The sequence below is a fragment of the Pseudomassariella vexata genome (genome assembly GCF_002105095.1).
Source record: "Pseudomassariella vexata strain CBS 129021 chromosome Unknown BCR38scaffold_7, whole genome shotgun sequence".
Taxonomy (NCBI): domain Eukaryota; kingdom Fungi; phylum Ascomycota; class Sordariomycetes; order Amphisphaeriales; family Pseudomassariaceae; genus Pseudomassariella; species Pseudomassariella vexata.
Window position 1 is genome coordinate 1,332,633 of NW_024467962.1, and position 25,330 is coordinate 1,357,962.

Here is a 25,330-nt window from a genome sequence, read left to right on the forward strand (position 1 = left end):
GAGTCGAAGCATATGTGACTCGGGGGGAATGGCTAGCGGACGGGATGGACAGGGGATCGAAAGGAGTTCGACGAATATACGAGGTTCGGGTCGTTTGTGGCGATGTATCCACCGGTGTTGGTATGCGATGCGCGTTTGCTTTATTCGAGTATCCGGGTAGGCAATGTAGGTAGATTTGAAGATTTGCTGTCTGGAGCGATTCGAGGGCTGCAACAATTGCGCTTCGGCGCCGCCAAGGTGATGAGACTCCACCAAATTTCTGCAGTCCGGCCACTAGAGTTTATTCTCTATCCCCGCAAAGTCTAGACGCCTAGCAAGGCCAATCGGTTCGGTCAAAGGTCGGCCCGAGATTTGGTCATCAATGACAATTCGACAGCTCGAACTTTCAAGTCCCGCACCGACCGTTGCCGGTTTGGCTTCACGGGCGCAAATGATAACGCACATCTGCATGGCCGCCCAACGACGCACTTGAGAAGTATTGTTTTGTTCTGCTGCAACCATTGCTTGGTTCGCAGCTCGAGCGCAATTCCTTCCAACTTCTTCCCCCTCTGATCCTATCAAATTTCTTGTTTCTGGTGGCGCGTCTACCAGTTCATCTTGACTCCCCTCGTCACTCAACAGGGTTGCTCATCCCAGACAGCTCTGCTCAGTGTTGGCAGGAGAGCTCGGTGATCGGTGGATACCGATTTTGGGCAGCTTCGACCCGAAAGTTTTCAGCCACCTTCAAACCGTTGATCACACCCGCGACTATATTCGTTCTCATTTTTCCTTTTCTTTCCTTTCCCTCACCCGATACCCATACCCAACCGACTGGCTTCATCGAGGCTTTGTCATTAACTCATAGCAGCAGTTTCTGCATGCTGCTGCGCCGATTGGTCGCTGTCCAGACAAACAGCCATGGCAAGCTACAATCAATCGAGTGGGAACGACCCAAATAGCCACCTGAATGGTCTGCTTGCGCGCCTGCAAGCTGGACGTAACGGGGGCAACACTAGCGACGATGGCACTCGCGACCTTCTGTCACGCTTCTCGTCTTTTAATTCGGGGGCTCAGTCGCAACAGAGCTACTATGGCGGTCATCAGTCTGAAGGTCAAGATTCGCCGTTGGTGACAGGTTCCGACGGCTTCCCCCCTCCAGCACCTACGCCTCCAATGAGCCACTTCTCGCACTCTCATCATCCCCCGGGCATGCCCCCGGGCATGATGGGAGGTATGAATTTGGGTCCCATTGGCACCATGCCTCCCTCTGCTATGAACAAATCCGACCAGAGCGCCAGTTTACTCAACCTTCTGAAGTATAACGGCAACGGCAACGGCAACGGCAATAGCGGCAACAATTCAACCCATTCTCATACGAATTCTCAATCGTCCCCGACAACTCAGCAGCATGCGCCGTCGCTCGATGATACCATGATTCTACCCCATGCCAACATCCCGACCCTCCATGCTCCGGTCCCAATGCCCGCCGACCCCCAAGGCTTTTTAGCTTCTCTCATGAAGGGCGATCCCAATCACGAGAATTCAAGAACCGAGGTGCAAGTTCCCAAGTGGAATGCGACCGCTCCTCCCGAGGAAACCCAGGCGTATCTACTCAACCTGCTACAGCGCAAGAAGCCTTCCCAGATCGATCAGCCTTCCACCGTCGAGGCGCCTCAACCGCCGAGTCTGACTCCCCAGTCTGCTAATGAGCCGACAACGGATGATCCTCAAGATTTTCATCTGAAGCAGGAATGGACTGAGAAGAGCTCTCATGATGCCACGCCTTTGGCTTTTCAGCAGCACAATGAGTCTCCACTTGGGAAATTCGAGTACGCGTCCCCGTCATCTCAGACTGGCGCTCCCGCGCAGCCATCTAGGAACGGCAGGTTCGACTATAACAACCCTTTCGAGGACCTTGCGGCGTCGTCCCCTCATACCAAGGCCCCCAAGTCCTCGACGCCCGGGACTGCCGTGCCAGGTATCCAGATTCTGAAGAAGGCGCCTAGCAATGCGTCGTCTCCCAGCTCGATTGATCGCAAGCGCCAAAGTCTCAATGCTCACCGCAGCCCCTTGGTCAGCCCAGACATCAACAGACGGAAGATCGAGTCGCCTTCTCGCTTCGAGCCCGAATACGCCCAAGACACACTGGAGGAGAACGAGACGGTCGCCGAGGCAATCAATGATCTTGCCGAGACGGCCAACCGGGAAGCGCAGGAGGCGCTAGCGCGAGCTGAGGATCAACAGGTACAAGCCAGAATTGCTAGGGACCTGGACGACATGATGAATGCGACAACTGACGCTGCTTTCCAGGAGAAGTCGGAGACTGCCGCTCGGCACATCAAGGAAGAGCTGGACAAGGCAGAGAATGCTGGTCTTCTTGAGGATGCTTTATCTCCCGAGATAGCCCAGGCTGTCCGCGATATTGTTGACGAGACCGCTGGTGGCCATGGTGCGCTGGCTGACAGCTGGGAAAGCGCTGAAGCTGACGAAATTATCGTCATCGAGGAGGCCCCCGCGCCTGTGAAGGTTTACAACTTCCCTATGAAGCCCTGGATCTCCATCAGTCTTCAGGACACCGACGAGACCCGCCCGCTACTCCGCGACGAGGTCATACTTGATATCGCACGCATCAAGAAGGACTTCGACCAGATTGATCGCAACCTAGTTGCTGCCTCGGAAATCTACATTGTCTATGGCATGTCGAAGGCCGGCGGCTTCCGCGTCATACGCCAAGATGATGGACGTGACGCAAAGCTTTTCACTGACACCAAGGACCGCATTTTCAACCTCGCCATCTCGTCTACTCCTTCTGATCTGAACACTACTCAGAAAGAATCGATCATTGGAACTGGCATCAGCGGCACCGTCTACTACGTTCTGATCAAAAACGGGGACAAGGACTACCTTGATGACGCACACCCGGAGCAATATGGTTTTGCCCTACCTCCCATCAGCACGCAGGAAGGAGATGCCCCTGGTGGAGTACTCAAAACTCGGGCCAGAACATCGTCCACCCATCCAGACTACTTTGCCGTGGGGCGTGGAAAAACAATCTCCATCATTTGGCCCTCCTACATCATGAAGCACAACCTCTTCAAGCCCGGCCATGACCGCGTTGTGGATACCGAAAAGCTCTCCGCGAAGTGCTCACTGAGAATCAATACCGGTAAGGCCGGCAAGGACTTCACCTTCAGCCAAGATGACACCATGATTGTGTCTTTGGACAAATCAGGCCGCGTCAAGTTTTGGGATGTCACAGACTTGACAGCAGTTGACGAAGGCTCTGATTCCCGATTCCCAATGCCGGCGCAGACATCTCTCGAGATCAAGGAGCCCCTGATGACGCTCACGACTACCCCAGAAGGGGAGAAAGCCTGGCCAACCTCGGTGTTACTGCTGGATAAGCAACGGCCGTACCAGAAGCGTTGTGCCCTGCGCTACATGATTGTCGGCATGAAGCAAAATCATACGCTCCAGCTATGGGATCTGGCACTCGGCAAGCCGGTCCAGGAGTTCAATCTGCCCCATTCCAAGGAGTCAGATGCGGTTTGCAGTGTGATGTATCATCCCGCAACAGGTATGGTCGTTGTTGGACATCCCACTCGCAATTCCCTCTACTTCCTTCACCTGTCGGCACCCAAGTACACGATTAAGGGTCTGTCCCAGGTCGACTACATACAGAAGCTTGTTGCCAAGGATTCGTCAATTCCCGAGCCTGATTCGACCGCGGTCATTAGTGGTGTGCGCGAATACTCCTTCTTCAACAAGGGAGTGATTCGGAGCTTGGATATGTTGTCTAATCCTACAAGTACTCCTGACGATGATGGCGAACAGACTCTGTTCGAGTTGTACGCCATGCACTCCAAGGGTGTTGCAGGAATTTACGTCAAGCAGGCCGAGCTGGGCTGGAACAAAGATAATAAGGTTGTGGTCCCTGTGGACGCTGTGGAGGCGGGCATTGTGAAAATCACAAAGCTTAAGGAACTTCCGAACCCTCAACAATCCGAGCCACAAATTCTCGAAGACACAACTTTGCCCACTCGAGGCGCTACTCGCTCCAACAAAGACGCAAACAACCAATCTGTAACTGCTGAGGAAGGTGCAAACCGAAAAGGTACAGACGAACTAGCAACACCGATTCCTGTATCAGAGCGCAAGGCTGAGGCACCTGTCACGCCCATTAACCAACTGGACAAATCGGAACGGAAGGCACGCAAAAAGCGAGAGAAGGCTGCTGCTGCTATTGCCGCCGCCGCGGCTGCCGAGAAGCAATCCGGTGATAACACTCAATCTTACGCAAGCTCGCATTCACCTCGTATCATCCCAACATCTAAAAGCATGGAACCAAAACCTGCTTCTGCTCTTACCCAATCTACAATGGCGCCCGAAGCACTTGAGGCCGCTTTCAAGCAGTTGGAGCGCAACCTCGGTGGCGTTATTGAGAAGACCCTCCAGGAGCAGCGCTCGATGATTGACGCGGAGTTCCGAAGCCGCGACGCCGCTTTCAGAGAAGGCCAAATGATGTTGCTGGATTCTGTATCGTCTACCCTAGACGGCAATGTCCAGAAGCTCTTGACTAAAACCATCAGTAACACAGTTGAGAACAACGTCATTCCCCAGCTGGGCGACGTCCTTACCCGCACGGTTTCTGAGCAATTGGGCCGCGTCGTCTCAGATCAGATCGACAGTAAGATCAGCGGTCGCATCTCGCATGCGATTCAGAACCAGATGCAGAAGCTGCTGCCTGCTGCGGTTGCCCAAGCTCTACAGAAGCCCGAATTATCGCAAGCGATTACTGACAAGATCGTCAAGAACCTGGCTTCCAATGTCGAGACTAGATTCCTCGACGCTCTGCACAATACCGTTACGCCGGCTTTCACTCAGTTGGCAGTCGCAGCTGCCGGCAACATCGCCAACGACGTGCAACGACAAGCTACCGAGCAGATCGACGATCTGGAGCAGAAGCTGCGAGCCGATAGCAACAAGATCGACCAGCTCACTGCTCTAGTCACTAGACTCTCTGACACCGTGACTTCCATGGCGGCCACGCAAGCACGCTTCCAAGATAGTTTCCTTAAATTGCAGCAATATACGCCCCGGGATCGTCAGCCATCGGAAACCATCAGCCAAGCTCAGTACTCGCAAACTTCTCAAGGACAGTCGTACGGCGGCCGTTCCCAGCAGAACCAGTCGTATGACAGTCCCTCTACGCACTCGAACAACCAGCTAGTCGCATATCCATCCAGTGTGGGAAGCAGCAGGGACCTTGAATTTGACCGCAAGGTCGCTGAAATCCAAGCTCAGGTTGAGGGCGGACAACTCGAGGGCGCCCTTGTCAAGTGGCTTCAATCCGACCGCAAGGATGAGATCTTTAAGGCCTACCTTGTAAAGCTCAATCCTCAACTTCTAAGCGAACTGTCTCCGTTGGTATCACTTGCGGCAATCGCGGAGATTGCCCGCGAGCTTGATGGAAACCTCCTCAGAGAGAAGATTGGCTGGATGGAAGTAATCGTTCACAGTATCCACAACTCCCTGCCTCGCATTGTAAGTCAATTGATTCACCCTATTGGCCTCCTGTCGCTTAACCTCGATAACCTGTTGGCTAACACTACCTTCTCTCAAAAGGAACCCCAAGTCCGCGAGGTCATCCCTAACATTCTGAGTGGTTTCATTTCCCAGATCGAGCATTTGTTCATGCGCGTTAGCAATGTCTCACCTTCTGAGCCTATCTTGAAGCATCTATCGGGAATGGTCGCCATGGCCAACCGGGTTGTGGAAGTTGCGCGCAAGCCCAACTTGGGCGGCTACTAAGCGTCATCTCACGCACACTTTTTCTTTCTTCGGCACTGAGAAGGAAGGCTGTAAGAACATTGCGAATCATTTATGGAGTTTCGGTTTCTCGTTTCAGCTTCCTTACCGCGTGTTATCAAGCAACAAGTACATTTGCGGTTGCCCAAGATTTCGACTCAGTACCTAAGCTAGGGTCGCAATTACTCACAGGGGGGGGGCATGATGAAGAACGGCACTTGAGACTGACGACCACTAATGACGGGACGTTTCCGGTTACACTTTTCGGTAAACACATTGCGAGTTGTCACATCGCATTATCTGGTGTTCAAAGGCCTAGGTTATTGCAAGTTGCATCTTTGCATTTTCCCGAGGGTTACTAATGAAACACTTCTGAGGGGCCACCTTGTCCTCGACGGCGATGAGGTTGGCAGACGGCTGGAATGAGTGGATATGGGTCGTCAAAGGTGGCAACACGTTTTCTGATGGAGGGTGGGGGAAATCTGAGGAATTTGCATGGGCAAAATCGTGGTATGCTGGAGGACGCCCCAATTCATATTGAGGGTGAGGACAACACAACGTAACACACATAGCTTGATGTGAAGGTTGCAAAAGTCTGCGACAATCACGAACGCCATATACCGCCCTTTGCCCGCCTTGCTTTTCGTGTAGAAGATACTTCTGTAGAGTAATAAAAAAGGAGTAACTAAGGTATCTTCGGCACTTTTACTTTCGTGCGGCCACTATACTCTCACAGAGACCTCGCAACGGCAACAGGAGAACCAGTAGTTAGTGGGACTATTGTAAGGTGGCTGCTAGGGACGGGTCGGACAGCTTCAAGGCCCAGATAGCATCGATCTTCTCAGGGGGGACTTTGTTGGTAGGTTGAGAACCAACGTAGTATGGTAGTGAACGCAACGCAGTCGCCAATAGGGCGAACCGACGACGCAGCGTATGTATTTAGTCCAGCCATTAGGGCACGGTTTGACATACGGGAGTACTAGCAGAGGTACCGGGGGCTTCGAGCCTACGGCGTATTTAATAATAATAATAATACTTTCGTGATGATACATTTACTGTATCGTGCTGTCAACTCCCTCGTTAACTCGGCGTTAACTCGGCGGCGAAAATGACCGAGTCCTTGCTTGAAAGGTAACACATCTGGGTATTTTAACAACGTGCTGGATCGTTTGTTTTTCGGAGTAACAGTATCTGAGTGCTCAGTAGACCCGATCCTCCCAGGTTCCTGACGATGCGGTTCGGTAGAGCACAATAGCCATAGTTCTATTACGGGGCATCCTAGTTGGACTTTCTTCCATATTAAGCTGGCTATGCGTAGAAACTGATTCATTGAAGTCTACTCGCGGATTGATGTTCAAATAGTCAGTGGACGCTGGCCACTATCACTGCTAGCATCTAATTGCCTAGTACCTGCCTCCACTGGCCATACCAACGCCCCACAATCTCACAAGGTCGCAAAGGCAAGCTCATACGCGAAGCCGAGCGTCATTTTGGCATGCTCCCGTACGTGGTTAAAGTTGATGGTGTCGATGGTGTCCTTGTCCGAGTGTATGTTTGGGTCAGTATTCGCGAAAGCCGACTCGATGACAAAGGCCGAAGGATATCCAGCTCTGGATGCCGATGCGTGGTCCGAGCAAGCGTAGCCGCACTTGGTCTCGACGTAGGGAATATCGCAGTACTGTACACATCAGCTGTTCACTTCCGCGATGGTAATACAAGTTGAAGGTTGGAAGAAGGGGACCACGTACCGTGTCAACGACACTTTTGATAAAATCTGTCAAGCCTGCGTCGACGTAGTCGGTAATGACTCCTACGGACTCCTGGCTTCCAGCCTTGACGTAGCCCGTCATGTCCTGCTGTAGCATTGCCTTGACGTCCCTCTTGGCCGTAGCGTAGCTCTGGAAGATGGCTTGACTGCCCAGTAGGCCTGCCTCCTCGGCCGAATAGAAATGGAACTCAATCGTGTTGGGGGCTTCTCCGGCAGCGATCTTGGAATCCGTCATGAGTACGCGGAAGGCCTCTAGGATGGTCACGGTGCCGCTCCCGTCGTCATCTGTACCACACTTCAGCACTCATCGCATCAACTAAATTTTAGGGGTGGAAAGGGGTCAACGCCTTACCGGCTCCCGGCGCTCTAGCATTCACCCTGTCTGAGTCCCGAATGTTGATCGAATCCTGATGAGCCCCAACAACGATGGTCTTGTCACTCTGACCGGGAATGGTGGCAATGACACTGCTCTGCGCCCACGAGTGATCGAAGGGCTTCGCCGTTACGTTCGCAGCCCCGCTGTCCGAGATGATGCTCTGTACCTGAGCCAGCAGCCACTCCGACGACTTCTTGCCGTAGCTTGATTTGTAGTAGCGGTTGCGGAAGTCGGAGAAGGTTTGCAGATTCTTCTGCATCTTGGTCTTGTCCAGCGAAGGAATCAAGGCCTCGACGGCGCGTGTCTGGGACATGCTGCTGGGGTAGGTGACGGCTGCTACCTCTGCGAGCGACGCAGACGAGGACTGCTCAGCGAGCTGGGTGAACGACGTGATGTCGAAGAAGTTCTTGCCTTGCTGTATCGAGAATGAGTCGTGCTGGTGAGCAGATTGGTCTGTGAGGGTAACTTACAGCTTTCAGAGCCCATTTCTCTGCCTCGGTCACGACTTGAGTCTCGCCAGGGCCGAGTTCGATGGTGTAAAGATCCTGGACTTCTGCTCGTCCGATGGAGAGAGCCGACGCGGTCGTGGCGACGAGCGCCGCAAGCAGAAGTGTGCGCACCATAATGAATTATTGAAACTTATTTTTGTTGGAGATGCTCAAAGTAGAGGCGTAAGAAAGCGACCGGGAAACACAGGAAGTCTGAAGAGGCGAAACCAATGCGTGCCGGATGGTCTGGTTGCAAGAAATACGTGGGTGCGCAGAGATTATAGGCACCTTTCCAGGTACTATCCCAAACTGCAGCTGTACTTTACGATGTCCACATCGCAGCTTCCCGATTCGGAGTCGACCGCTTCTCGTTTTTAGGGAAGTCACCGTGGACTCGAATACGCTGTGTAACCCTGGACCAACGTGGAGCAGTGGAGAGACCGGAGTAGCACCTGCGTTCGTTTACACGGTGCTTAGTAGTATGTACTTGTAAAAGTACCTCGGTATTGAGAAATTTGTATAGAAACCCTGAGCAGCTACGAGTTGGGAACCCGCTTTGATCATGGCAGTTCAGATAGTCGGTGGCCTCGATGCAAACCTTATAGGTTTTAACCCATCAACCCCAAACAGAGTCCACCTTCTCGCATGTCTATAGGTGTTATATATGCACAAAATATGTTAGATGCCAGATAGGGGGGGTGGCTGTAATGCGACTATGCAGGTACGTGGGAAACCAATATGCCAATTGGCTTCCAGGGGGTCCCTAATACATATTCCGTGCCTACCAACCTGGGCTCCACCATATTTGAGGCCGCACTTGTCCACAGTAGCTTGTATCTTAGGGCTGATACAATGCGGGACTGCTGCAATGCTGCTGCGAGTTGGCAGCCAATCACCGTTGCACCGACGCATCCCTACTGCCCAAACCGGCAGAAGGCAAGCAGCACAACTCTGTTAATCCCTGTCTCTAATGTGCTTTCGAATTCACAGCACTTTACTTGCGCAATTGCTATAATCCAGGAAGTTTGCGCAGCTTCCACAAAAGCAGCGGAAAGCCGGCTTGAGTTGCAATAGCCAAGAATGCTAGAAAATGCATGCGGAAGGCACTTTCTTATGTAACCTCTTGGTCCCTTGGCATCAAAGCAAGCCTGTAGGCAGCACTTTCTATGGGGGCACATATATATCAGACCTCACTCAGATGGGAAGGTTGCATCTACTCGTAGCCGGGCCGAGATGGTGGCTTGGCAAGCTCAATACCACTTGCTAAGCCTAATCCGTACTTCCAAATTTGCTTGTTTGCTCTATTTGGGCGGCAACATACTTGTGCTTGAAAGCAGAGACTTCTAAAGTTGCCGCATATGCCGACCATCGCCTTTTTCTAGGACCGCATACTGCCCATATACTAACTCCGGAGTTCTATTGGAATGTTTAGACGGCATGATACTTTTCCATAGTCTACCCAGACGCAAGTTCGTCTAGACATCATCATTCAACTGACAATGATCAGTGCACCATGTTTTACTTTCCCATGAGGGCCAGCGGATTAACGAGCAAACCAATAATGGTGCCCTTGGCTTCACGACTGAATATTGCAGCTTGTTGATGTTGCGTGGTAGCAAGTACTGATCTTGTTATATTTGGGACCTCAATACCCTTGAAAAAGACAATATCCCAGCTCCCGTTCGACGAAATGATGATGAACCGTTACCAGAGCTGCTGCAGGAGTCCCAGTCAGCACATCATCGGTACAGCCCCTTTTGACGTTCATGTCGTCAGTCAGTAGTAGCCATATTGCCGCCATCATCACAGCCCTCGAGGAAACTGATGTTGCCCCACATGTGGCCAATCTTGGCGTCGTAGTCGACCTCGAACCAGGTTCCCAGGTTGTGGACCTTATCTTCGTTGTTCGCAGAGGCCGTGTCGCAGACTTGGACGAAGCGGCGGGAGCCTTTTGGGATATACGACGTTTATATATTAGTGGCTGCGCTCGGAGGCCCCCATTCAGGTGTTTAAGTAACTGGCAGAAGCGTATTTCCATGGATGCCCATCACAAGAATTCTCGTAGATGACGTACTGGACGCTGGGGTCGGCATCCTCGTTGGTGACCCATAAGCTTAGGCCCTCCTCTTTATCGCCGGCTAGAAGATGTTAGTCCGTCTTGAATGTTTTTTATGGAAGATGGGACTGCCTTGTTCTGTTTTGAAGGTAGTCTTTAGACTGGTGTTTGGCATGGTGGACAATGTCCCTCTTCTCGACTGGCAGCCGGGTAGAGTGACCGAGGCTAGCGAGATAGCTAATGGTGGCAAGACTAGAGACAATGTTGGAGTGCATGATTCCTGGGATGTACTAAGTGCAGTTTTGGTTGGAGAGGTGGAGACGCGGTGCCGTTGAACTATGGGTGTGAGAGAAGGGTTGAGCACCAAGCTTCTCTATTTTTGTACTTATACGCGGAAAGTTGTGCCGTTTACTCGATTATTTTCCAGAATCGCTATGGTTGTATTGGACGATCTTGGTGCAATCCACTGCCTTACAAATACTTATGAGGATGCTGTGCTACTTTTAAATAGCATCCATTTATTGGTATTGCCAACTCAGCAAGATGTGCTAAGGATCTACCTGCTCAAGGATTCAGGGGCTACGGTCTGGTATAGATATGTCAGCACACAAACCATGCCAATTAGGGTTAAAAGTCTCTGGGAAAACTTGCCGAGTTGAAGTTATTTGTGCTACATTATGTAGCATTCTCGGACCCTCAGAGCAAATAGGCCTAGAGACGCCAATACGCATGTATTTTGACCTACCAGCTAACAACACCCAGAGAACTTTTTGGATCACGGCACCCTATCGTCTCCAGAAAGAAAATCGAGGGACATAAACCCGAAGGTTGATGCAAGGTGGTCGCCAGTGTATGGATGAGTATAGATGCGTAAGACTTACTAATTCATGTGGTGAGACCTTTCAGTACGACCGCACGATCTCTCACGAGTGACAAAAATTGACAACCGACGAACTCGAGATGATCCCTCTGTATTAGGTCAACTATATTGCGACGACCGTCTATTGGCAGTACTATCGATCCAGCCATTCGTTAGCATTAGTGAAGCATAGACGATTAATGTAGGAAACACACCTATCATATTGAAGGCGAAAATATGAGACCAGGTAATAACATTATTTGTTTACTTGCGACAATTCTGTTTAATTATCATTATCTGATTATATTTTTAATATCCTACCGAGTAAATCCTGTCTATAATCTCAGGTAAGAACCATGCTTGAGCTTTGGAACGTTGGTTGATCGACTACGTATCTACCGGTGTATACTGTGGAGACCTTTAGTAATGGGTACTTCGAATGATACCTCAAGCTTCGATTCGAACTACGAACATGCAAAATGGATTTCCTCCATTATGCTTTTCCTTCCCTCCGTTATCTTTTATAACCCAGCGACGGTCTCAGGCTTGAACGAGTGAGAACCAATAACCCTGATTTAACATGTTGAAGGACGTTGTCCCTCGCAACGTTATGAAAAGATACCCGGGGAGGTCTCGTTGCAGGGTCGCCCTTACGGTACTGGACTTCCCGTCGTGACCAACGAGACTCTCTGGCGCCAAGTGAGAAGGACATCTTGCGATGTACAATTTCTATAGAAGTCCAACGCACAGCCATGACAGTCCAAGATGAAAGCTATGTAGTTATGTAGCTAGTTGTGTTTGTGTAGGTCACTCGTTAAAGTTTGCCCATCTCAACATAGGAATCTGGCTCAATTATCGTGCGAAAAGTCACTTTACGCTCAACTTGTCCGATTTAAAGCATACGAAAGTTGCTCAATGCTCAAGTGTGTCTAGTATACTAGCAAATTCACATGATGTCAAAATAAAGATGCAACAGCTCCGCTATTAGGTTCAGTAGATCCAAAAGACTAATCAGTGGAAAGAAACAGGGTCCATTCCACAACGCCCAACTGCGTAGTACCTTACTGGAATGCTCTGCGGACTCTGACTGCAAACGCTCACGGGCACGAAAGCACAATATATCAAGTACTCGTAAACGTGCTTGAAAGTGTGTACGAATATACTTCAAACGACAGGCAAAACTCTGTAAAGACCTTTTTGGAGTGAAACTTTATCCAAAAGGTCATGGAGGGCTCAGAAGCATGCGAGAGGTCTGTTCCAGTCCTGCAACTTCTACGTTGAAGCCTAGTGTGGTGTCCCGAGTCAAGATTCCTGGAGAGGGCGTCAATCAGACGCGCAGCTAGCTCTAGACCAGGTCTGTCGATACGCCACTCCAGTAGGACAATCAATTGAACGTATCAGACTGCCCGAAAGTCGAATTTGCAGGGATATAACTTCAGACTGGAGGGCCTCTTTCATTTGAGAATCCTGGTCAAAAACGGGAAGCTACAACTGGGTGCAACCCCTCTTCCGTGCCTGCCTAAAGAGCTTACCAGATTGGATGAAAATCAAAGTTTCTGACCAATCTGCATCATCGACGTCTTCAACCGCCCTTCTGCCAACAAAGCCATGCGCTCAGCCGTGCTTTGTAATTTTTTTCCTTTTTACATCGAGCTACTTCAGACGCCGGTAGAACGTCGCGAATTCTTCACCATTACGGCTTCTCCGGACCTCTCCATCGTTCAGTCAAGCACGCTGTGAAAACGACTATTCCGCATCTATTTTCAAGTACAGCTATCCAGTCTCCTCACACCATCGCCGAAAGCACACCCGAAACCATGGCGAATCCCATGCTCATGTACCCTCTTGTACGCCTAGTCTGAAAGTCGTAGAAAGCCTCGTTGCTGACCCAATGCCTCGAATAGCTAATTGCTGCTCTGGTGGCCGTCGCCATGTAAGATTGATCTCTACATTGCTCGTCCAGCATTGATGTCAAACCCTTACACGTTGCCCTTGGCTTGACCAGCTGAGGAAGCCTGGAAAGTTCACAACCCGGGTCGATGACCAAAATACGGCGCACCAAGGGTGGGCTAACTGGTATAGCCCGATATCCCCTTGTTTTAGACAAGTGTGACGTGATTATTACACTCGGGCGGGTCGTCTGTTTGGTCATACGCTTGGAACCTAGTGTCCCAACCATAGGGTTACCGATTAAGTAGTGGAATGTGCTAACACTCTCAGCTACGTCCAGGCTACCTCTAGCAACCTGTCTCTTCCCATTTCCCTGGGCACGTCAATCCTGACTATACTCCTCCCGTTCATCGCAACAGCAAATGTGTTCTTCACCCCACTGCTTCAGCGCTTGTCTTTTCAAGAAGGTGCTGTGCTGATTGCACTCCGGTTTCTGCCCCCTACGCTACACATACTTCAAGGAATCCTCACAGTCGTTCTTGCCACTATCTCCTTCATGAGTTTCTTGCCCGGCATGAACATGGACTGCAACATGCGGGGGGCTTGGGGACAACTATGGAGTGCGCATGATGGGAGGTCAATTTCACGAATCCAGGACTCTTTCAACTGCTGTGGATTCAACTCAGTGCGTGATATGGCGTGGCCTCCACGTTATGGTAGCCAGAGCCAGTGCAGCGAACTGTACAGCAGATCCACCTCTTGCGCCACCCGTGGAGAGAAGCAATGCAGCGCAATGCGGGCCTGGACTTCACAGTTGCCGTAGTTGTTGGCATTCTCCAAGTAAGCCATCATTCAAAATATGCCTTTGTTACAAGCTAATGTGATTAGATGATACATCTCGCAATGTTCAGACTGAGAAACTCTCAGCCAGTGTCCAGAAAGACATATAATCGGCTGGTCCAGAGCGTCGGTGCGCAACCCGACGATGCACTACTTGAGGACGGCGAAGAGGACTCGATCAACGACGCCGGTGATCATAATAATACTTCCCATCATCCTCGAGGCTACGGAGCTTTGAACAACACTTCGAACCCGCGACTGGAACCATCTGGCCTTGGAGGAGAAAGGAACGAATGGTCTTAGCTTTATGGGGCTCCCCCTTCCCATGCCGCTGGCATGTCCACTTGGAGAACACGTCATCTGGATTCATTTAGGAATGATCAAGGCTCTAAACAGGGCCTTCGCCAAAACTTGGTGGCACAGAATGTTAATCACATTTTCTCTCCTGTCTTTTCAGTGCAAGTTTTCCCAAGGTTGCATATTGGCAGGTACTCATGCATTTCGAGAATTTCTTCGAGCAAAGTCTGAGCTTCTGCAATCTTCCGAAATCATGCTGCGCTTCCATTGGAAGGTTCGAGCGTTTGTAGACGGGTTGACAGGATGGAATTTACCTTGACCTCATCTGAGCACGATATCTTGAGGACTGAATTGGATCAAAATGACCAGGCTAGCGTCGATAATACCAGCTACCACAACCGAAGCTCCAATTACCATGATTAGTATTCGTGTCTCGCTTTGGTAGCTTCTTGAAGTCAGTCAACCCAGCATATGTTTCCTCCGGGCCCTAACATATCTCAATTTCACTCGAGCAAGAACGCACACTCACAACTGTTCCTACACCCCAACAACATGCCTTGACAACGGAAAGTACCCTTCGATCGTCTCACACTCGCAAACCAAAGGCACTATACGTTGTGTTTATAGTGTGTTTGCAGCAGCAAATTCCTTTTATTCGGAGGCCACAGTGTGACCCAGGAGTCGATGCTGAAATAGACGCAGTCGAACCCCCACCCTCCCCCGTTCTCCGTTTAGTCTGCGATTGCTAAAATACAAATTCACTAAGGGGTATCAATATTCCATGTCCATCGTTTCCACATTATTCCTGCAACCTCCATATATCCATCATCCCTTTTCCTGGTGTACAGTCTATACCCAAAACAAACATTGTACATCCGAATCCAACGTCACTGCTTGTAACAAGCGGGATTCCTGTACGTGCACCGTGGCGAGGGTGGTTGTTGTTGATTGGTGGTAAGCCACCCCAGCACCGGTGTTGTCAAGAGTTGTCTGATCAGGAACGGGATGATTCCTCATTCGTCAATTCCAACTCCAGCTGTGCCGCCAAGTCCGGAAGAGTGACCTTGCCACTGATTTCATTCTCACTAACGGGGCTGTTGAAGTCGACGTCGTGCCCGCCAAAGAGGTTGCTAATGTCGTCGTCGTCCCCAGCACCGTCGTCCTCAGTGTTGGTGGCTTCTTCGTTCTGCTGATAGACGACAGTCTCATCTTGATCCACGCCATTGCTGGGTGTTACCGATTCGGAGACGTGAATTCCGTTGTTATTGAACCACTGTATCCACTCTTGAGGGTCGAATGTCTCGTCTGGGAATTCCCAGGCGTTCTCGGGAGGAGGAGGAGAAGAAAATGTTGGGCCACTCTGTCCGATGACGAGACTGGTGTCGTCTTGAGTGCTAGCTGGTTCGATTGGTCCTCCCCGGACGGGTGGCAGCGTGAGTCGATGTTGCTGCAGTTGAGGGTCGATTGGCATTAAATCGTTTTGTCGAATGGCGGGTACCATGGCTGGTTCAGGGGCCGGGACTGGCGTTGGAACGGGTGCTGGGGGATGCTCTTCGTAAACGCAGGCGAACATCGGTGTACTGGCTCTCTGGCTGTGTGTGGGGACATCAGGCGCTTTGGGAAGTTCATCGCCGTATCTTTCTCCCAAATAATTGCGAACCCATGTATGATCACATTCAAAAAGAGTTGGAATATGATTGCCCTTCCACACATCAATGGTTGTGTTGTCGTTGACTGGATACAATGCAATATCCGACTTGGACTGTTCAGACACCATAAACCCCCAATGCTCGAGCATGAGGATGCCTATTCTATCCGTTTCGGCGAGGCGATTTCTCAACTCGGGCAGGGTTGTGTTGTCGTCGGCGGTGAGGCGTTCCAGTTCTCCGAATTTCAAGCCGGGCTTCCGCGGGGCATCGTGCTTGTGGTAGATCTTGATGCCCTTGAGGACCTGGGAGGGGCTCAAGTTGGCCTCCCAGCTGTCGATGATAGCCTGGCGGTACTCCGTCGTCAGGAGTTCCAAGATGGTGTAGATGTCTTGTCCGATGGCGGTGTATTTGTGCTTGAGGTCCCACTGGTCCTTGCAGTTGCTCCTTCGGGTGCGGCCGTCGTTGTTGTCGAACACGCAAGGTTTTTTTCTCTCTTGGCATCTTTCGCAGGCACCCTTGAGGGAAGCTTTGCACCTGACCTTGCTGGTGCGGCAGGCTTTACAGGAGAACGGGCGGCACGGCCGCGTCCTGGGCTTCTTGTTTGACGGCTCGTCGGAGCCGTCGTCGTCGGGAGAGGATCGCTTGTTTGGGTTGACGGCTCGTCGTCTGTTGCTCGTGAGATCATCCTGTGGAGCAGAACTCTGGAGAGGCTGGGCAGTAGGTCTACCTCGCCTGCTCCTTGGTGCTTGGGCTGGAGCTTCGGGGCCAACATCATGGTCATATCGGATTCCCTCCTGAACTGGCTCTTGTGGGGCGAGATACTGAGGGGTATCGCTAATATCTGGGTCTTCTTGTTCGAAGTCGTATGATGTCGTGGCCGAGGCCAGGGTTTCCTGACTGTTAGGTACGAATTGTGATATTCCAATCGGATGTCCAGATACAAGGGGGTTGCCAACAACCTCTGGGTTCGAACTTGGGTTGTTTTCGCAAAAATTGCCGTTTGAAAATTGAATGAAGTTGGTACCAATAGGTTGAAGGGACGTTGTGGTCGAGAGTTCCCCATTGCCATTAAGTTGTTCAAACTCCAAATTCTGGTTTAGATGGTTCTGGTTGTATGGGGGAGCTTGAACGCCCGTGTTCGTGGGCGGGTACCCTTGAGCTCGAGCGGCCGTTCTGAAGGCGTTGACTCCCATAGATTGATGAGGTTGCTGAGAAACCGTGGTATTGTGTAAGGACATATTGGGGGGCATGATGGCTTGATTGAATGAGAGGTTGTCACCCATGCCCATGCCAGGATGGACTTGTTGAGAGGGAATAGAGTTGCTGTATCTGTCTAAATAGAAGCCGTAATGCTGTTTCATGATAGATGCGTTACCTCCAGCGTTGAAAGTGGTGTCTTGGAGCGGCATCCACTGGGGGATGGGATCGTTGTTCGAGGAATATTCCGTTGTGACGAAGTATTGTAAAGTGGTTGAGTCTTTAACGAGTTGGGGTCGGGGTGTGAAAGATTGTAACTTGACACGAAGATATTATCTCCTGTCGTCTCATGACTTGGTAAAGAGTAGGATGGTAAAAGAGGAGTTGAATAACCGTCACTGATACATTCAACCGAAGTTGTAGAATACGTAGAAGTGTTTCTGCTCAAGTCCAGCTGCTCTAAGTAGGTTATTCGAAGCAGAAAGATCGGTGGTGTGGTGGTGGTGGGATATTTTCCACGCAATTCGAGCAGAGCATTTAGGAAAAACTGTCCCCTTATATGTGAGCGAGCAGAAAGCCAAAATCCCTCTCAAAAGCGTGTCGTGTCAAGAATGCGCATGTTCTCAATTTCGTCAAAATTCTGAACATATTTGAGTGAATCGGGGGACCCTAATGACTGTAAGTTCGGAATCTATGGGTTCCAAAAACAGTATAGGAACGCCACCCCAATCGTCCCAACGGTTGCCAAAGTCTGCATAAAATTCTCCAATCTATAGGTCATATTATAATCAAATATGACTCCTCAGTCACTATGTGGGCTTTATGGGTACAGTTCGGGGTGAACTCAAGATTAGAGCACTGTCAAGGTTTTTGCAACTATACCGCCAACTTCTGGAGGCACTGTATACCATGCTTCAGCGTATTGGTAACCAGGTAATATTCAATATTGAAAATCTGTTATTCATGGCCAGTGTTGAATGTCGACAGGAGCTGGTCAGGGATGTGCTGGAGGCCAGCTTGTGGTAAGTGGGAGAATCATTGAGAGATTTGAGTCAACACGCTCTGGAGGTGTAACCAGGCCGAATTATTCGGTGCAAATAGAACCTCAATCTGTATTAACAAAACACACGGGTCAATTATCGTCGTTGAGAGAAAATTTGCGTGTCACTCGCAGATTGCAGCCTCATCATACCATCAGTCATTATAACTATCACAGTGTTATCGTGTCGTCTACCTCCGCCTTTCCCCCTCCTAACAAGCTTTTCCCAGGTACTTCTTCTTTTTTTTCTCTTTTTTTTCCTTTTTCGTTTTTGTCTTTCCTTTGTCTCATAGCGTGTTGGCACCTCAGGTATCTTCCTCCCATGTGGACACTGGGCGTAATTGGCATGTTGCTGTGTCAATCGAAGTTTTGCATGCTAAAACTATGAAGAATCAAATCCAAGGGACAGCACAGCTTTACAAGACTTTCTCTCATGGAAAATCTCTACAATGGGTCTGGGATGGGGGGTTTATGTAGATATTGCAGTCCTAGTAGTTCAAGCTCATCGACTGAGCCACAAGACGACAGAGCACAACAACAAAACCCCAGGTGAAGAGTACCTGTTTCCCAGCACATTTGGAATACGTCGAAATCTGGGAGAAGAATGCCGTCTCGCTCGCTTCGTTGTCTCTTATGTTTCATAATCGTGGTGGTGTTTTGATAAGTTCAAGGTTATGGTACCTCCATAACGCAGTTCTGCAAGTCCCGTCTGTGCACACGACCTACAGCCGTCCATTCCGAACAGTTTTGAAATATATGATAGCATTGAGATGAAAATGCAGCGACTGGGTTATCTTGCACTGGCAGTAATAATAGTGCCCAAAATAAACTTGGAAATAAGGTGAAATCTACTGCGGTGTCCCTTTCACAGTGCAAAGCGCCGTGGCCTCACGTATCTGTTCCAGGCGAGGGTTTCGAAGATGGAGGTGCGGTGCGAGAAATGGCCATGCCCTAGCGACCACCCATTGAGTACAACGCGTTTTCCCCCCTTAGGTATGTGGGCTTCGAACCGTAGGACTGGAAAACCATCGACCGGGGCTCTGAATCCGGGGAGGTCGGGTCAATCACATGTACACAGGTTCTTCGTACCTGTGCTCAACAAATTCCGCAGTAAATTTACGCCCAGAAATGGAGGACATGCGACGCGATTAAATTCGAAGATTCGCAAAGCTGCTTCAACTTGAAATAAATACCGTCAAGGATCTGAAGTAACTGATACGGCTCTCATCTCTCGCACAGTATCCAGACCGCAAACAGTCATCATTGTTAGTTTGGATGTTCCAGAACATGGTTGTAGAACACGTTCATGACTTTTCAAAGTTTTCGTTGTTTCGCAGACTTTTCCATCGGCAACGGGCCTACGAATGAATCCGCGGCGGGAGCTGCCATGGTACGTTGAGTCGCCACGCCCGCGGGAGTTGTTTTGATGGTGAAAACTTTGCATCTGAGTCCCACCAGAGATATCAAGACGTTATGGTATGGATTGAAAATTAATGAAGGGTGTGGTTCAGCTAGAGCTAGCAGGTGGACCTGCCGTGTGACGTCTCTGGCATATCGATTTGGTACAATGACGTAGGAAACCTCTCCCAGGTGCTGAGGCAGTATTCTCAGTACAGATTCAACATTCTGTCGGGACTGAGCGTTATTAGTTGCAAGTAAACCCAAGTTGAGCCGTCTGGCCTCATGGTCATGAACAGGGCAAGTCGACTATTAAAAACAGCTGTATCCTCATGTGTTTATTTGTTTTAACTAAATTCTCCCTCATTTGGCTAAGTGATGCTCCCTGCACGGCTAATATGGGGTTTGACCCTCTTCTGGACGTACATAACGCACTTGTTTCGGCAGGGTGTGGATATGGTCAAATCGTCTCTCATTGGAGACGTTGAGTAAACAGGGCAAGCATTCTTTTGGGAAACAACCGCTCAGAAGAGAAGTTCAATGTTGACTTGGTCCAACTCTCCAACCTCCAGACAGTAGTAGTAGAACCGCGATGTTCCAGATTCGTAAAAAAACTGCAAATCAAGCATTTCTGAGCTACTAACATGTATCATTGAACCAGCATGGATAAAAATACATTTGAAAATCCGTACACAAGTGCCACATTGCGTGATAAATGCCAACATAGCCGTTCGCACTCTAGGTGGAAGATGTCAATATTTTTGAGCCGGCAATTACTGGGTAACAGGTGAAGTTGGGATCGTTCATACGACTCCTGAATCAAGTATACACAACGCGGACGCTAACGTGGCTAGTCACGGTTGTGTCAACAGATGCCGGCGACCTTGTTGTACCAACTGACAGGTCCCACGGCAGAAGTTCAGCCGCAGAGGACAATTATAGGGTCAGCAGCGAGCTTCGAGTGCCACGCCTGACTAGAGCTGTCAATATTTCATGCAAGCTACGGATGATACTTCACCACGCGCTTATTGGACGGACGACTGCAGCTCCTTGAGCTAAGTTGTCAGCTTTTATCCGCCCACATCAGATATTACCCAGTAGCTGTATTATCTACGAAATTCAACATTCTAGTTGGGCATCCTTCCATATCTGATTGGAACTGGAAGCTATCAGTCTATGATTACAAGACCCCTTGACCGTTACCTACTCAGCATCATGCACGTATATCTACATGCTAAAAGTAAATTCTCATAGCTGCCCTTCCAAACATGTAAACTACAAATGTGATCTATCATCACATGGTCCTCGGATTCCCAGGTTTAGGTCGTCAAATGGTCGCTCTCATGTATCTACGTAAAGATGGGTTGTATAATAATGCCGTCTGGCATCGTAACGTATCAAACTCGCAATAAGTCGCACGAAACTCCATGGGAGATGGTAGCATATCTACATTTCATCTCACTTCTGTTGATATATATCATGGTTTGCATTCACCCAGCATTCTGTTTATTTCATGTCGTCTCGGAATGTCAAACTCGGGAATTAGCGAGAAGTTCCCCGTCCCGTGCCCCAGCAAGTCTCACAACGGCCCTTCAATGCTTCAACCCCTCCCTCCTCGTTCTCTCCGCCTCCACCAACCCATCGAACCTTTTAAACGCCATTGCCCCCTCCGTAAACGTAGTCGCCACCCACAACCACCACACCTTCCCCCCGGCACCGACCCTATGCGGCCCCAGCCTCGTCTTCACCATCCACCACGCCTCCGTGACATGAATCACCACCACCGGTACAAATATCGCCTTAACAATCCATCTGTAACCCTCCGCCCCATAGGGAAAAACGCCCTCCAGCGTGTCCCAGACCGCCGTCTTCGGCACCACAAAGCTCCTCGTCGCGGCGGCGAAGAAGTAAAACGCCACAGCGAAGAAAACAACCCAGTGGAATCCTCTAGGCGGCGCAAACTCATCGATCTTGATATCGCTCAGCCCGAGCTTCCGCAGTGCAACCTGTGACATATCTACAAGCCGGACGCGGGATTGGCCGTAGGAGGCCAGAGGCGGGGAAATGGAGATGGTGTGCTGCACGCCTCGGGCTGTGCGGACCGTGAGGGCGTCGAGGGACGTGTCGACAATTTGGGCGCCCGCAGCGGCGCGGGCGGAGAGGCCGTTGAAGGCGCGTAGGTAGTGCTCTAGTTCGGCGCCGTGGTCTTTGTTCATGTGGGTAACGACGCGGGACTTGATGGCAGCCTCCGAAGGAGGGGCGGGCGGTGGTGCCGGTTCGCTCATGTTGCCAGGATCGAATAGGAAGGATCCAAAGAGAAGAGTTACAGGCAAGATCGGCAATTCAGGCGGCTGGGAAGCTCTCTGCAATGCTCTAGGCGTATGACACGTCGTTAAGGTAATCGCGAATCGCAGCCGATCGCTGGGAAAGTCCGTGCGTCTGCACCAAATATCTCCGGGGCTCGGAGCTTATCTCCGGTTGCAAAGAATAGGAGGGATGGGTCTTTGAGCTTGAAATGACAGCAACACAATGTAGATCTTGGTTCAAGGGTAAAGACATTTTGACACTTCAAAGTTATTAGTTGTGGAATCAAAATTATATGATAGTGCCAATACGTAAGAGTTTCCTCCCACCCAAATCTAATTCTTTCCAGGAATCCCCTGGTGCGGAACAGTCCACCCAAGGGTATTGAAGCTGCCTTCAAATACAGACAAGCATATCGATATTTGCCACTCGTCCTCCAGTACTTGCTGTGGGATAATGCGCCGGCACAATATAGAGGATTGGATAAGATATGGAGACCCAGGCGCCTGCCAACTGTGGGATAGACTTTGGCCCCCATTGGGGCATCGAGAGTACCATCAGCCTGGCAATACCCGTAGTGATTCATACCATGGAGAAACCAGAGTATCCAGGAAGGATATAATCCTTTACTTATTACATGAGGGTTGTAAATTGATCGCTTGCCATCTTGAGCCACTGCACCGAGTCCGAATGTCATCCAGTCGTCGTCCAGCTCCAGAGATCGAGTAAGCTGCGATGAAATCTGCTGGGGAAAAGCATGCCATAACTATTGCGTTGCAATATAAAATACAAGCCCGCATGATGTGAGAGCTATTGCTATGTCGCATCATATATATAGCTATACTCGTATAGCGAGTAGGATAGTCTTCCGCTGTTTCTGAGATGTCCGATCTGTACATAGCCGCTCCGCCGCCGCTTTCCAATTTCAAACTGCGTCATCTACGCACGCAGCATTGGGGTAGTTCTCAGGACACGTTACCGTGATTCGGTGGAGCTATTCGATCGGTCGTCCCTCAGATCATAATCCACAACGACTTCCGTCTCGGTGCTACACTGCTGCCGATCACCTAGCTCCAGCTGGCTTTCGGCATCGTCATCAGTTTGAGCGGATCTCATCGACAAGAAATCCATAATTTTAGATTTATTCGTAGATGGCTTACGAGACCTAGGTGGCTGAAACGAATTGGGTGTGTCTTTAGCTTGGACCGCATCGCCCGAGGCATCGGTCGTCCCCGCGGCCGAGCCGAAGATCCTGGGAAACGTCACGATTAGATATACTCGTATTGCTGGTACTGATGCCACAACCATGGACACGTTGATCTTTCCACGTTAGAGGGTCAGCTAATGGTCTTTGGGGAAACCCTAGGGGTTGCGAAAAGGGGGACGAGAGTCGCGTCATATTTGAGGTTTCTGAAGTGTAAAATTCCCCAAATAGAAAACCCGGCTTCTTCAGATAGACCGCGAAAATATTGCAAACCCGAGACACTCACCTCTAATCCCGACCACGTAGAGCTCTCAACGAGGTCCCATGTCGGATTTGTAGTATGACCGAGGTTTATGAGGTACTTCATTCTAACTGCAACCCCATGCGTCAGCCCTTATCATCGTCCGGAACTAAGCGAGGACCTAGAGTTCCTAAACCACTTCTCAAGCACACGAATTGTCTGAACAGCTGGGGTCTGAACAGCTGGGATGGGGTAGCCCCTTTCGGCGACATACGCCATCAAGGAGGACGGGGGAAGGGGTATGAAGTTGACTTACTGCAGCTGGTGATGACGATAAAAACACCGAGGCTGAACATCACAATAATACCGGCTCTCTTACGCCGACTTGCGTTGAGCCCAACCACAAGAGGCAAAGGCAGAACAAGTATGATAGTGTCCTGGGCAATAGCGATGCCACCGGCAGTGAGAGCGATAACAGAAATATCAATACAATGGTATTCGCCGAAGTTGCCTTTCCACCCTTCCCAAAGATATCGGATTGGCCTGCACTGAAAGATGCTAATGAAGATGAAAGCGATTGTGGGGATCACCACGAACACCATAGCAATATAGACGGAAATGCGGAACCGGTGGTGAGGGAAAATCCGAAGGTAGAAGAAAAGGATGGCCATCTTGCAGGATGATAACGCGAACATGTATAACGACTCGTCGATGTAGTACAACTGGACTTGTTAGTTGGAGGAGCATTTCATGGCGGGAAAATCTGTACTTTGAATGCTGTGGTCAAAGTTTCGCTGTCGACTGTCCAAACATCGACCCCAAAAGCCGTTGTTCGAACTGGAGGACGGTTAAGCTCGGGGCTCGTAGTAGGAATGAGAACGACCAACACACCATAGATCCCAATGGAAAGGAAAACAATAAAGACTACCAGGGCCACCACTATGATATAATCATCTATGTCGTATCGGTGTAGTGTCTTCCATCTGGACCAAATGCGTAGCACTAAACACAGAACGGTGAATATCTCAAATAGAATAAGGCCATAGTATTGGGTGCGCCGTGAGCGTCTCGGTCGGTTGCAAGCTGCATCTTGTATTCTTGCGAGTTCTGGACCAAGTCAGCACTAACGGCGTTTTTTCTTTCTTTTTCTTTTGCATTGTCGCAATACTTACTCATCAACTCTTCCGGCATGCACTTCTGCATAGCACACGTCTGGACATTGTGGGCGAGGTCGGCATCGTTACATATGCAGGTCTCATTTGTCGCCGTTTTGCAAGCTGAAGTGGGAATCGCCGTGAGAATACACGGCACCTGTGATGTAAGTCAGTTTCCCACGCCCTCTCAACCTGGCAGGTGGCAAGAGAGATAAAACCTACGCCGCATTGGGGTAGCTCCGAGAAATACTCCAGGAAGCCTGCTCGACATATCGTCACCAGACAGGCCAGCAGGCAGAGAGACACCCTCGTGACTTGCATCGTGACTCCTGGTGACGATGAAGAAATGCTTGGAAGAAGTTGAGAGCACGAAAACGCCGCACGGACAAAGAGCAACGTGGGATGCGTGCCACACGTATTACGGTCAGAAAATATCACCATTTTGCAGAGAGGTCGCTGGCTAAAGACTAAACTGAGCGGCTGCTAGAGTGCATTAACAAATTCTCGTTGAATCTATAGACTCAACTTAAATCTCACGTCAAGACCGGGCGCCCGGGCCCTGGGTGTTTTGGTGGTATATTCCAAGCTAGCGTCACTCTTCGGAACAGATCCACGTGATTTGCTGTGTTTCGACACGAAACATGTTTGGGGCCCTTAGGTATTATTGAAGTGATAGCGAGGGATATTTCTAGTCTGAGTTGACGTATAGTCCGCGTCGCTCTTGTGGCGCTGTTGGTGTGCCGTGGTGGTTCCAGAGGCCGCCGTTATAATGTAGTTCAGCGG

At 50.2% G+C, this 25,330-nt stretch overlaps 7 protein-coding genes across 7 annotated transcripts; 2 read left to right on the forward strand and 5 right to left on the reverse strand.

The window, feature by feature from the left end:
• Window positions 1-897: 897 nt before the first annotated feature.
• Window positions 898-5,790, forward strand: BCR38DRAFT_409575 (uncharacterized protein; the record flags this gene model as incomplete). The annotated part of the gene is made up of 2 exons (XM_040858384.1): window positions 898-5,523; window positions 5,605-5,790. 2 exons carry the CDS (start codon window positions 898-900, stop codon window positions 5,788-5,790), a joined length of 4,812 nt encoding a protein of 1,603 aa, XP_040715599.1.
• A 1,441-nt stretch (window positions 5,791-7,231) lies between these two features.
• On the reverse strand, window positions 7,232-8,554 carry BCR38DRAFT_457951 (leucine aminopeptidase/pepditase M28/metalloprotease; the record flags this gene model as incomplete). Its single annotated transcript, XM_040862098.1, has 4 exons — window positions 7,232-7,465; window positions 7,536-7,840; window positions 7,908-8,346; window positions 8,402-8,554. 4 exons carry the CDS (start codon window positions 8,552-8,554, stop codon window positions 7,232-7,234), a joined length of 1,131 nt encoding a protein of 376 aa, XP_040715600.1.
• A 1,637-nt stretch (window positions 8,555-10,191) lies between these two features.
• BCR38DRAFT_485322 (uncharacterized protein) lies at window positions 10,192-10,650 on the reverse strand (the record flags this gene model as incomplete). Its single annotated transcript, XM_040863864.1, has 3 exons — window positions 10,192-10,367; window positions 10,438-10,557; window positions 10,605-10,650. 3 exons carry the CDS (start codon window positions 10,648-10,650, stop codon window positions 10,192-10,194), a joined length of 342 nt encoding a protein of 113 aa, XP_040715601.1.
• Window positions 10,651-12,985: 2,335 nt separating this feature from the next.
• Window positions 12,986-14,643, forward strand: BCR38DRAFT_524286 (uncharacterized protein). Its single transcript, XM_040865289.1, has 5 exons — window positions 12,986-13,181; window positions 13,239-13,267; window positions 13,555-13,909; window positions 13,975-14,064; window positions 14,113-14,643. Exons 1-5 carry the CDS (start codon window positions 13,152-13,154, stop codon window positions 14,365-14,367), a joined length of 759 nt encoding a protein of 252 aa, XP_040715602.1. The 5' UTR covers window positions 12,986-13,151; the 3' UTR covers window positions 14,368-14,643.
• Window positions 14,644-15,355: 712 nt separating this feature from the next.
• On the reverse strand, window positions 15,356-17,260 carry BCR38DRAFT_485324 (uncharacterized protein; the record flags this gene model as incomplete). The annotated part of the gene is made up of 1 exon (XM_040863865.1): window positions 15,356-17,260. One exon carries the CDS (start codon window positions 17,258-17,260, stop codon window positions 15,356-15,358), a length of 1,905 nt encoding a protein of 634 aa, XP_040715603.1.
• Window positions 17,261-21,046: 3,786 nt separating this feature from the next.
• Window positions 21,047-22,018, reverse strand: BCR38DRAFT_434239 (uncharacterized protein). Its single transcript, XM_040860299.1, has one exon. The coding sequence runs from the start codon at window positions 21,927-21,929 to the stop codon at window positions 21,237-21,239; it is 693 nt and encodes a 230-aa protein (XP_040715604.1). The 5' UTR covers window positions 21,930-22,018; the 3' UTR covers window positions 21,047-21,236.
• A 1,169-nt stretch (window positions 22,019-23,187) lies between these two features.
• On the reverse strand, window positions 23,188-24,698 carry BCR38DRAFT_316616 (uncharacterized protein; the record flags this gene model as incomplete). Its single annotated transcript, XM_040854709.1, has 5 exons — window positions 23,188-23,268; window positions 23,439-23,524; window positions 23,710-24,115; window positions 24,322-24,500; window positions 24,566-24,698. Coding segments are annotated over 5 exons (885 nt in total), but the record flags the coding sequence as incomplete, so codon positions are not given.
• Window positions 24,699-25,330: the final 632 nt, after the last annotated feature.

Coding starts and splice junctions, on each gene's coding strand:
- BCR38DRAFT_524286 (XM_040865289.1), top strand. CDS start 13,152: ATGGCGAATCCCATGCTCATGTACCCTCTT. Junction 13,182..13,238: donor CCATGCTCATGTACCCTCTT/GTACGCCTAGTC, acceptor TGCCTCGAATAG/CTAATTGCTGCTCTGGTGGC. Junction 14,065..14,112: donor TAGTTGTTGGCATTCTCCAA/GTAAGCCATCAT, acceptor TAATGTGATTAG/ATGATACATCTCGCAATGTT.
- BCR38DRAFT_434239 (XM_040860299.1), bottom strand. CDS start 21,929: ATGAGCGAACCGGCACCACCGCCCGCCCCTCCTTCGGAGGCTGCCATC.